General features: G+C 41.5%; 1 protein-coding gene across 1 annotated transcript in view; it reads left to right on the top strand.

Annotated features, from left to right (window-relative positions):
* Positions 1–12,579, top strand: part of CDHR1 (cadherin-related family member 1) — a 43,163-nt gene that overhangs the window by 7,974 nt on the left and 22,610 nt on the right. The window contains exons 3-9 of the mRNA XM_010020552.1: positions 1,792–1,937; positions 2,777–2,827; positions 3,787–3,876; positions 4,335–4,421; positions 5,025–5,141; positions 6,853–6,996; positions 9,918–9,996. Coding sequence (XP_010018854.1) covers positions 1,792–1,937; positions 2,777–2,827; positions 3,787–3,876; positions 4,335–4,421; positions 5,025–5,141; positions 6,853–6,996; positions 9,918–9,996 — 714 coding nt within the window. The remainder of the gene's footprint in view (positions 1–1,791; positions 1,938–2,776; positions 2,828–3,786; positions 3,877–4,334; positions 4,422–5,024; positions 5,142–6,852; positions 6,997–9,917; positions 9,997–12,579) is intronic.

The raw sequence follows: 12,579 nt of genomic DNA, 5'->3' as shown, positions 1-12,579 counted from the left end.
CTTTCCCTAATAATCTTAGGGGATCTCAGTTACAGATGTGTTGTTATTTTTTACTCTGTTTTGTGGGAAAGGTTCCAAGAAAAATGTGGTAAGTGTTTTGTAGTTTTGTGAACCTCTTTTGCAAATCTTGGGTATTTGTTGGCTGGCTGAGCCAGCTTATAACAGGGTCTGTGGTTTGAGCTCCTGTGGGCCCATCAGTTTTTGCAATGTGAACATTTTTCTGTACAAAGTCACCCAAATATTGCCCTGGTAATTGTCATAAGAGAGGTTACTCATAAGTGAGCACAGATCCCACATGGCTTGGCATAACCTCTTGCTATGCAAGCCATGTGTTCTAAGTATCACCACTGAAGCCTGGATGTTGCACGTCCATTAAGCCCACTGATCTGTTTGCTTCATATTTTGTGTGTCAAGGAATAAGCAAATGAGGAATGAAAGGTTGCATTGCAAAACTGAGGAAACATTCAAAAAACTGACCTGTCAGTGCTGTGGCCAGGACCTTAACCAAAGCTTAACAGAAGCTTATGGATCTGGTTAGTGAAAAACTCCACTGCTGTTGCAGAGGGGTATAAGAAAAAGGTTATGGCTTTTGAGTACAGAATTAAAAATCTCTGAACTTGGGGACAGAGTAGACTCGAGTCACAGCTGGAGTCCTCTGGGTTCCCTTTAACAGTGTTCTTCCTTCACTTTATGCTAACTTTCTTAGCAGGGATCCTTCCATCATATCTTTGAGTCCCGCGCACAAGTAAAACTCACTAAGAACCAGTGAGTCGCTTGGCTACATTATTTCCAGTGCAGAGAACTTCGTTACATGCAAAGCAGAGTTTCTGTTCTGAACCTCTGCAACTTGGATTATCTCAGGTTACATACACAAGGCACAGTGGATTGCAAGGGAACAACAGTGGTTTATATTTCAGGCTTATTTAACTGATATTTGTAAATGGATGGAGATATTAATGCACCGTAGAATGACAGGCATGTAAGTTTAAAAAAATAATACTGATAAACCCTTACCATGTTTTGAGAATAGGGGTGTTGTAACTGCCCAGGAAGTATCACTTGTGATAAACAAAGTCAGTTTACTGGAAAAACTGGCACCAACTTCTCAAATGTTAAAGAATAGAAACAGCAATCTCTCTTTCCCCAGCCTGTGAAGGAAATACATTGATGAGTTTGGAGAATTTATTCATTGATATGAGCATGAGTGGGTGTGTCAAGTAGAGAATTTAATGAGAGGGAGCTAACGAGGGGGACTAAAGCAGGAGACTTTTGCATTAATTAGTTTTGAAAGTGGAGAAGTCTACAAATGTCCTTTCATCTCTGAGCTTCGGAGGCTGGGTCCACTCCTTTGGGAGTGCTGCTTTTCATTGCCAGATCCTTTGCCTGCTGCTTCGCAATTTCATTGTTCCTGTAGAGCAGAGGTAAATGAGGGAGGGCCTTTGATACTGCTGAGATTGACACCCAGTCCTACAACAGCACCACTTCTGACTCACCTGGGCTGAGAGTTAGTCAAGAGCTTGCCATGTATGTAAACACGATGATATGAACAGTGTTGATCTAGGCACAGAAAGGGCCTGAAGTGAGAGCAACCAGCACTGATAAACTTGATTTAACCAGTAGTCTAAAAAGTGGCAATCAGGAGTATTGAACTGCCTCCTTTCCCAGTAAGTGGGTTTGATTCAGAAAAAATTTGCCCGCTGCAGTGTAGATAAATTCCTAAGGAACAGACCTATGAAATATTCACTGAGTGAAGTAACCACAGGGAAATGCTGTTGAATGCCAATTTTTCAGGTACCCATGTGTACACTCTCAATGGAACTGATCCAGAAGGAGATCCTGTGACGTACAGCCTGGCCTATGAAGCTGGATCAAGAAGCTACTTTTCTGTTGACAAGAATCTTGGAAATGTTACACTAATTGAGGAGCTTGACAGAGAGGTACAGTGAAACGGCATCACTCCATGTGTTCACGGAATGTCCTTCAGTTAAGTTTGATCTGCAGCTTTGAGGGACAATGCCAACTCATTTTTCCCCAAAACATGTAATATGCTTAGCAATTCTGAGACATTATGCTTCACTCATTAAGTTGGTTTTCAGTTGACTTGTGTCACTGACACTGCTATCAAAATTTTCAGCAGCTGTCTGTCCAGCTTTTTCCAAGAGAAGTTTACTCTTTATTCCTATCTTCTCCCAGCTGCACTCCATCAAGAACTTAGGGGCCGTTAGAGTCCTCTAATCCTCAGACCAGGGACTCTGCTGTCATTAGGAGGAAGCAGAGATTTGTAGTGTTCCAGGACACTTTTCTGTTACATCATAGCCCTTCAGCCCATGCAACCATGTGGGGTGAAGATGTTCCCAGTAACAGTGGCCTAAAGGCAGCCTTATTCTGGGAATACAGCCACTGAACCCTTCATGTTTCCTTCACAAGGAAGGGTACACAGTACTTATACCCTTCAAAATACTGTATACTGAAACAAAATACTTTAGAACCAAATGTACCTTTTTATGGACTATTTCTTGAACAAGACGACTGATTTTCCCTAGCACTTTATAGGACAACAGGGATTCCCAGACCAACCATTTCCTGACAGTAGCTACAGAAAGTCCAAGGAGCCCCACAGCTGAAGCCTCTGAGGGGTGTTCCTACCTCTCCTGTGATTGCATTGTGTTATTTATTGTTACTTTCATCTATCTGCTCAGATACATTTAAATCTGCAGTCCCTTTTCCAATAGGGCAAACATCATCTCTCTAACAAAGGAATTTTCTTGGATTACAGAAGGAAGATGAGATTGAAGTTATTGTCAGTATTTCAGATGGACTGAGTACAGTAAGTATTTAATTATGCTGTAGCTTGTAAAACTTTCTGTCTCCACATACCTCCTCCTATTAAATTGCCTTACAGGGACTATCCATTTCATCAGAAAACATAATCTCATTAGAGTCTTAACTCCTCTTTCAAGAGCCGCTGAACTCCCAATCACTCAAGTCTCACTCCAGCTTCTTGCTCAGATATTTGAGGATAATTACAATGTAGTGTGAGCTGAAAGACTGATTTAGTGTCCTGCAGAATTACAGCAGTTTCCTATGAAGTTTCACTCTCAGCTCAGTGGTATTCATACCTAAGAAAGACCTGAATGAAGGGTTTTTGGAGAAATGTATGTCATTATAGGAACTAGCATGGGACACCCAAGAACTGACTGTCCCTCCACCTCCACAGTGTTCCTCTAGCATGACATTAAGAAGATTTGCTTAGACAAAGGTGGTGATGGTAGGGGGTGTCTTGTCTGCTGCTGAATAAAGCTTTCATCACATCTAATCTGAGGACTTGCCTGGAGCAGCGCACAAACATCCAGTCCTAGTTCTACTTGACATTTTCAGTTTATGGACAGATGCTGTCACAGTCAGGATACTAGACCTGGGCTTCATCATTAGATGTGCCACAAAAGTGGGACACTCTTACTATATATAAGACTGGATAACTCTAGAGCCCTTCCTCATCTCAAACAAATTAACTGAGATTACCGCAACAAATTTTTGGGATGTGCCAGCGTCCTACAGCCACAACTGCCCTGGCAACCTCTGTAAATAGGAAATAGTGGGATCAAATAGTGGGAAACCAAATGTGATTTCCTGTATTTTCTTTTATGTACTCAGTTTTGGTAGTGCAAAGGTATTCTATTACAACATAATTTTTCATTGTCTTTGACTTTGACTTACTAGGTATATGAACAGGTACATGTTGAAAATCAGCTTGAGTCCTAATACGCTCTTCATATTCTACTCCAGGTATCTGAAAAAGTCAGGATCCTTGTAATGGATGCTAATGATGAGAGCCCAGAGTTCGTCAATACACCTTACATAGTCCAGGTCCCAGAGGTTGGTGAAGTTCTTTTGCATACTGGAATTGTGTATCAATAAGGCATAAAGATTAGCTGGTATGTTTTCAGTAAAACAACAAGATGTGCAGGACTGACTTGCATTCTTTTTGTTTAGGGTTTGGGTAGATATTTAATATTCACTTCAAACTTACAGAGTAAGTCTGTAGGTACTTAAAGTGTGCTATTCTGTGGGTAAGCTCCAAGATGTGAGTCACTGGGAGCTTTTAGACTTGACTTCATAGGGAATAAGATGTGCTCTTTTAGCTGAAACTTTCTGTCATTTTTATTCCCAAAAGTGTTTCTTCCTTCTTGTTCTTCTCCAGTTTCCTCCATTTTTAATCTCTTACCTCTTCTCCTTCTGCTTTTATATTCTTTCTACCATCACTCTCTTTTTCTGCCTCCTTGCATGCTTGTTTTCCACTTCCGTGTGACTCTGATAACTCTTTCTGGTCACAGAACACTCCTTCTGGCAGCAGTATTTTTAAGACTGAGGCGGTGGACAAAGACACAGGTTCTGGAGGAAGTATCACCTACTTCTTGCAGGTAAGGTATTACCTCTACCTTCAAAAATCATCCCCCATTTACTGAGATATCAGAAATCAGGTTAAAAAAAGAGATTTTTAGGATTGAGACTGCTCTTAGTCCCTATAGGACCGATTTTGTACTTTGAAGTTTTGTTTGTATATTGCAAAATTCACCAAAATACCACTCTATTGACAATAATCTATGCATGCAGACTTTCTGCCTTTTTTCTTTTTTAGGCTAGTAGAAGGTTGAAACTCTAAGGGATAAAACCTTTTTTCTTTTTCCTTTTCCCCTCATCTTTTTTTCTGTTAGGCCTCCCTACCTCTTTCCATGCAATAAGCTGTGTTAACCAAAGTTTAAGATTTCACAATGAAATACTAAAAGATTAAAAAAATCTACAATGCAGGTAACTAATTTATTCTGAATAATGTGAGACTCGTGGTTGGTTCATGAATTGTTCATAAACACACAGAGGTGAAATTCATCAGATACATTTTTCACCCAAGCCATATCATTATTCTAGTCTTTCCTCTTAGCGGATGAAATAAAAGATGAGTCCCTACGGCAGTGTTATTTCCATACCTGTAATCTCTCTCTGTTTTTTCATTTCTTTCCTTCTAGAACATCCATGCTAGTAAGTTTACAATAGACCGTCACAGTGGTGTCCTGCGCATCAAAACAGGGGTCACCCTGGACTATGAGAAATCACGAACACATTTTGTTGTCGTCGTAGCCAAGGTATAAAGCTTTTATCAAACTAGAGGAGGTAAGGGGTTGTATTTGAGTAGGACTGATTAGTTCGAATACAAGTGTGACTTAGGGGGTTGCTGAAACATGAATCATAATACTGATTCATGAGCAGGGTCGCTCCCTCTGTAACCCCTGGAGGTGTGGGGGGTAACATGGAAAAGTGAGGAGGGAAAGGTGACCGGTGTGAGTTGCTGAACAACATCTGGAGGTATTTGGCACAGGGTTTCCTACATTTCGCTCAGGCCCCAGTGCCAGGATAGTGTGCCCCGCTGCAGAAAGTCACCTGTGCATTTTGAGTGCCACCTGGAAGTGAAGGGTTGGTGTATGCAGCCCTGGCTTCAAGAGGCATCAGCCTTTGGTCAAATGGAGGAGTTCAGGGCTTTGTTATGCTGCCCAAGGCATGGCCCTACTTCAACAACAGCAAGCCCCTGGCAGGCAGGTTGTGCAGGTCTCAGTCATTAGCCACAGCAAGATACAGGGCACAGCTGGACCCAGAGCAGCACAAATGACTGATTTCTTTTCTGGAAACATCTGTGATGTTTTTTAATTTTATTTCTCTGCTGCCTTGTGACAGGAGCTTATTCAAATCCTGCAAATATTGCTGCACATCCCTTCTTGCCACTGTCATTCTCAGCAGTGCTGAGGATTCATAACAGGCATTAAAAGTTTATGGATTCTAAAGTAAAGTCTCTCAGGATCCTGTGGGGACCTGTCACACAGATAGACTCATAGGGGTTGAAAAAGGATGATTTTGCTGTTACTTATGGGGACTTTGAGTTTCTTGTGTATTATGAAAAATGTACAGATCTTTCTATGTATTTATTTAGCCAGGGTTCTTCTGGGGAGAAGTAACAAAATTTGGCTTAAATACTGCCTTTGGGGCAGGAAGGAAGGAAATAAAATAGTATATATTTTCCAAAAAATGGAAATTTTAGAACTGGTACAGCAGACATGCTGAACAATTCACACTCTTATACAGCAACATGACTATTGACCTCCAGCTGGTGCTCTGAGACTGAGGGTGTTAAAAGCTTCTGAAATTGCAACTCATCTTTCTAATTGGCTCTGTGTATCAGTAGCACAGAGTTGATTGCAGTCAAGTCCCCAGAGACTGTTTATACACTTTGGCTACCTAACAGTTCTTGGCTGCACAGCTCCTCCATGCTTTCAGTTTATCATGTAAGAGTCCCTAGGAGACTTTGATCATGTGCACTCTTTAATTTCCCTCTAGAAATGCATCACCTTGCTACTGTGCATTGTCTTGTGTTTATGACAAGGCTATATGTGGGATGAAAAGCTGTAGACCTTAGCCACTAACTTCTTGCATCAGTTTCTAGCATTCTTTTTTCTCTGAAAAAACAAAAAAACAAACAAACAAACAAAAAAAAACAAAACAAAAAACCCAACCCTTAAATTTCCTGTCCCCTGTGTTGTTGATAAAAGACCATGTATAACCGCATATATTGGCACAACCATTTTTAATATAAGAAATTACTTCTGAGACACTGCAGGCTGTCTTCTTCATCAGAGTGGGAGCAGACAAATAGAAAAGAGAAGGGAATAGAGCAGCAGATATTAATTTGTGTATTGAGAGAGCAAAGGAGTTCCTGGCACTGGGCTTCTGAAGGCTCATGAGGTGCATGCAGCTTATTTGCAGGCATGTTTCAGCAAAGGGATCTGACGATGACTTCTCTTCTAGGATGGTGGTGGGAAGCTCCGGGGAGACAACAAAGTGTTTTCAGCCACAACAACAGTTACTGTCAATGTGGAGGACGTTCAGGACACTCCTCCCATGTTCATCGGGACTCCCTACTATGGATATGTTTATGAGGATACGCTCGCAGTAAGTGCTGGCTTTCGCCTGTAGGAGAGCAAATGCAGTCTTTCACATCTCAGTGAACCATGGCCCTATGGTTTCTACCACAGGCTTTATTGGAAACAGGGACCTAAACTCTGACTTGAGTCCTAGGTGCACTGAGCTGACCAAATCTCAGACTTGTTCTTATTTATATCCATTGCAAATTTGCCATGCAAGGCTTCTGTTGCTGTCATTAAAGTCAAAAAGAATTCTGCCATTTATGCTAGTCTAAGCCCAGATAGTGACTAAGAGCTCTTCCATAACTGAGACCTGCAAAGGCACTTGGCTGATGGCTTAAGCAGATGGCCAGTTATCTCACCCAAACACATCACGCTAGAAGCTTTTGTGTGTTTGTGTGCTGACTGGATTCACAGTGCTTTTATTTAATATCTGATCACTCCAGTACCAACAACTGCTTGTGCAAGGTGTGGTGAGAATTTATGCCCTAGTGCTCTAGACTCTTTGTGCTGTCCCATGGACATCACCTGGGGAGAAGCAATCCTGACATCCCCAAAATGCAGGATACTTTCTGCTCAGTGATGACTAGACAGGCAGTATGGGCCAGGAAGTCCTCCCAGGCCTAAAACCCAGCAGATGATCAAGCAACCAGGGACATATTTAGGAGAGCTACTTACTAGTGGTGACACTGCATTTGTTGTCATATGTCTGTTGGTGAAGATACCGCTTTGTATCTATCATGGACACAGAATCCAAGGAGGACACTGAGATCCTGGTTGTGCCATCTCCTCAGAAATGCCTAATAGCAGATTTACTTAAAAAATATCATTTTAGCACATAGTTTATTATATCCACCATGATGCTTTCAGCCACTTATTCTTGAAGCTGCAAACTAATGAATTTATATCTAAGCAATGGCATATTGTATATGGATCAGCTTTCACCCCGATACAGAAGATTTAATTAAAATTTTCTTCGTACATAGGATGAGAAATGATATATACTTATGAAATTACCCAGCATTAGACTATTGCTCTCTTAGGCAGTGTGATCCCATACTGATCTCCCCTTGAGTTTCAGGAAAGATGGTGTTTTTACTTGCTGTCCAGAACTCTGATGTACACTGCAGCCCTTGTATGACTGTATATTGCAGTTCAGTGCATAGGCTGTTACATTTCAGCAGAGCAGAGAAGTAATGCTTGTGTACTTTGCAGATGTTTGTAATGAGTTATATTATGTATATTGATTTATTCTGCATAGTTAGGTATAGATCTCGAAATAACTATCAGGTGCATACAGAAGTTAGTGTTTACTGTGGAAATGGGAGTCAATAAATGTTAATTACATCCAACTTGAGCTCATAACTTACACCATTATGATATTATAATGATGGAAGCACGAATTGGTCCTTCCCAGTGTAGGTTTTGCTATTAGAATGAACTCCACAGAGAGAGAGGCACTAGCTGATTTTAGTGTTGTTTGCATGTTTGGTGTTAAACTTGCTTCATTTCTCCTTGGTGGAGTTGTCAGGATTTATAAGAACTCTGTCACTTTCAAAGGGACTGCACTACATTTTGCCCAGTAGGCAGATTTTATTGCAGCTTCCAGCGTAAATGATAATAGATACAGTTCTGTATTTCCAGTTGCTCTAACAGAGACTTGCTTTTGTTTGAAAAATTCACTCAAGGGCTGTCATGAAAATGTTGCCATTTGTGATTAACTGACAGTTACTTCAGTGTTCCCTGGTTTTGCAGCCCCAAAAAGTAAAACTTTAGTTGAGAGGCCTAAATTACACAGCTCATTGCCCCTTGCATTAGCATTTTAATGCTGACAGTCATCATCCCTCTGAGTTGATAAGAATGGTCACACAAGCAAATGGTCTCCAGTACACAAGTACATATGGCCCGTGGCCATATTACTTGTGCAGAAAGAAAGATAGTGAAGGTTTAAGGACAGTTAAATCATAATTTTCATCACAATTTTATGCCCTAAATGTTCTGTAGGCCACATTGCTTTGTGATCTCTGTTTGCTTTTGCTGCCTGTCTGAACTTAATTAGGTAGGGACAAAATGATCTGATAACTCCTCAGCAGCTGCCTGTGTCTCAGCACACTGCTCAGCCATGGAGCACAGAGCAGCTCCAGGAGCCTACACAGCAGCTTCTGGAGGGCATCTTGGTAGTGACCCAAACTAAACCTTGGGTCTCAGATTGATTACGCTAAAGCCTCTGTCCAAGTCTGTGGCTCAAGGTAGGTTTCCCTGGCCATGGCTTCCAACTACTCCTGTGCCCAGCCAGACCCTGGGGCTGAGGCACGCATGGCCACACAGAATCTGCAGCTCTTTCACATCCATGCTGTTGGCACTGGCACAGCAGTGAGTACTGAGCAGGCCATGGGGAGCAGTGCAGTGCTCCTGCTGGTCCTCTGGTCCTCACCCAAAGCTGAGTTGGAAAAAGGACAAGACGGCTGGGCACTGGGCAAACTGGCACAGGTCTCTTGGCAGGCATATGGCATGCCCCAAGGCTGCAGCAAGCACTGGCCCTCCTGGGGTTGCTCTGCCATCGGAGCAGGCAGTGGCATGGTGCTGGCAGCAGGCCGTTGAGGGCAGATTACACAGCAGGTCCGTAGCAGCAGTGGGGTGCCCTCACTTTGTCTGGAGGTACAGTGCATGAGTGACAGCACTGGGAACAACTAAAACTATTGATGTAGGAACAACAGAGTTTGTCCCAGGACTAGTATTCAGCTACTGCTCTGCAAAGCCAAGCATTGATTTTTCTGAGTGGGAGTCAATTGTCTTTGTTGTGTTCCCCATACAGCACAAGCAAAAGTACCTACTCTGCCCCCTACACTTCACTGCATAAAGACTTACAGAAGTTCAGTTTATTAATATGCAGTTGCAATTTCATTGCTTTTTGATCTCAGCAGACTGTGATTTCCCATTTCTTCCCAGGGCTCTGAAGTCCTTACTGTTGTTGCTCTTGATGGAGACAGAGGAAAACCTAACAGCATTCATTACAGCATTGTGAACGGTGAGTAGACTTGCCTTGTATGAAATGCGAAGGGCAATTGAAACCAGATCTGACATTAAATTAGAATGGGGTATGCTATTGTTTAATAAAGCTGAGACAAACTCTCATGAAATAATGCCAGGTACCTCAAACAACTCCAGGGCCCTGTCTACCAGAGAACAGCCAACACACAATTCATTGTTTTAGTTATCCACTCCTCAGAACTACACTTGGAGTTCTTAATGCTGCTGATTTGTTGGGCATCAGTAGCCTGCTCGTCATTTCAGAAAGCATGAAGGAAGATTAATTCATTTCTATTGAGTATCTCTATAATCTGGGGGTAAGAGAATACATTGGGTGAAGCAGACATGGTATCTAGAGGCATATTTTTATTAATATTGTGATTAAAGTAGCTAAATGGCAAAACCTCTGATTTCTTGGAAGAAATTACAAGTGAAGAAACACTGGTTGTTCACTGCACTGGAAGAAAGTAGATGTTATCTGAAGATTAATGCTGTTCATTAGCTATTCTGAGGGTGTTTGTCACATATCTTCTAATAGCATAAATGTGAGACTTAGGTGAATTGATGATGACTTGGCTCAGTTGATGATTTATTAGCTGGTGAAGTCAACAGTTTAGCTCAACTAAACTCCAGGATACAACTTTAGTTTTGTTTAGTTCTCTCTTCTTCCAAAACAAGACTTCCATGGCAAGTGGGCACCCTAACTCCCTGGTGTGAGAGATCCCAAAATTTCATAAAAGAAATCTGAAGTTTAGTTGCAGAGCTATGCAGTAAGTTCTTCATTGTGTTATGTGATGTAAAAAGCAAGGTCTAGAGAGAACAGAGAGGATTGCAGTTGAGGTTTTGCCTTGATGTGGGATGGGATCCATACTGAGGTTCCTTCTCCTGAGTGCAAGGGAATAGATAAAGGAGAATAGGTAAAAGGAAGGTAGAAACATGGAGGAAAAAAAGATAATAGATGGAAAATGAGGAAAGGTAAAAAGAAAGGTGGAGAATGAGGAGTAAAAACAAATAAGTGGGATGAAAATATGCTGGACAAGGGAGAAATTGAGTAAGGAGAATAAGCAAAGGCAGAGGAACCAGGAAAAATGTCAAAGGGAAATAGGATTAATGAGGAAAGGTATTAGATTTCCAAAGAAAATAGAAGAGGACCAAAAAGGTGGTGTAGGGTAAAAAAAGTAAATGATTAGTAAAGAGTGGAAAATGAAGATGGAGGCAAATGACAGGTAAGTAGCATAAAACAGAGAGCAGGCTTTCCTCATGCACGTTAACACAGGATTTTGTTAGCATGAAATGGAAAAGAGGGGAAGGGAATAAGCTTTTAGCATGTAGAAAGTTGAAGAAATAAAGAACAAAATTAGAACAGCCAATCTGCCCCTGCATCTCAGACACTGGCATTACTTGTGACAAACCATTATGCCAATACCTGCAGGCTGGGTTGTCAAAGGGCAAGAAAATACCAACAGCAAACAGGAAATTCATTCTTTATAAGCATTTTTTGTCTGAGGAGTGTGGGATAATTTTAGAAAATACTCCAATCCTCTGAACATGCTGTATGAAGGAACACACATAATGCTACATACTCAGAGTTACAATTTCCTTGTGATAACTAGACAATAACGTGAAGTATGGTGGCTTGAAACCACTATTGACTTAAGCTTCTTCTCCGTCAGGAAGTACTTTACAGGTCAATGTATCTTAATAATTGACCATTGTATAAGTCGATATCTGTTCAATGTTGTACCCAGTGTACTTTAATGAAGTTGCAGTTATTGCAGGTATTAGCAAAATGGTGTACTATCAGATGGTTTAAAAATCAGCATGGGAACTGAGTTAGAGAGAAAGAAAAATGATGGGGGTTTCAGGTCATAATCCTTTATGAAGGCTTGATCTCCTTCGTTATGAGGGTTTTCCTCTCTTAATTTCTGTGACAGGCTCTGCCACGAAGTGTATGCTGCAACCAATACCACATGCGAGTGAGGTAGCATGTACTGGTGCTCATAGCCCCTCGGCAGAGCAGGGCAGAGCTCCCTGAGCTGCTGGCTGGTCCCCTCCCTGGGCATGATGGAGAGATGGGTGCAGACATTGTGATGAGACATGCTGCCTCTCCGCAAGCTAGCGTTTGTGTCAGCACAAATTCACCAGGACTGAAGGGATTGCAGCCGTGTAACTGATCTCTTCAGATCAATGGAAGTTAGGTCAGCAATAGCAATGTCAGCCAGCAGCCCTGTCCTGTCTGTGTCATACTCTGTCTCAATGCAAAAAAACTGAGGTTTGCCCCATATTCTCCAAAATCTCTTTTCTTTCAAGATAGTCTTGCAAGAGGCTGAGAGGTTTTTTAACAGCTGAATATCTAAAGGAAGAAGATGCTTCTCTAGAGATGCTGTCTGCAGACAGAGTGACTATGTTTCTTTCAGACAGATTGTCAGACTTCTCACCTTAGCTGATATTAGTGAGAGAAATGTTCTTGTTTCTCAGAGACTTAATTATCCATTTTCTAATTACAATGAGGAATGTCTATTTTTGTCTAAACCAGCATGTAAGAAAGACAGCATAATAGAAATGAATACCAAATTTGCAT

The sequence above is a fragment of the Nestor notabilis genome, unplaced genomic scaffold, assembly GCF_000696875.1.
Source record: "Nestor notabilis isolate BGI_N333 unplaced genomic scaffold, ASM69687v1 scaffold18738, whole genome shotgun sequence".
NCBI classification, from domain to species: domain Eukaryota; kingdom Metazoa; phylum Chordata; class Aves; order Psittaciformes; family Psittacidae; genus Nestor; species Nestor notabilis.
Note: the sequence above shows the minus strand (reverse complement) of the source record. Positions and strands in the feature narration are given on the sequence as shown.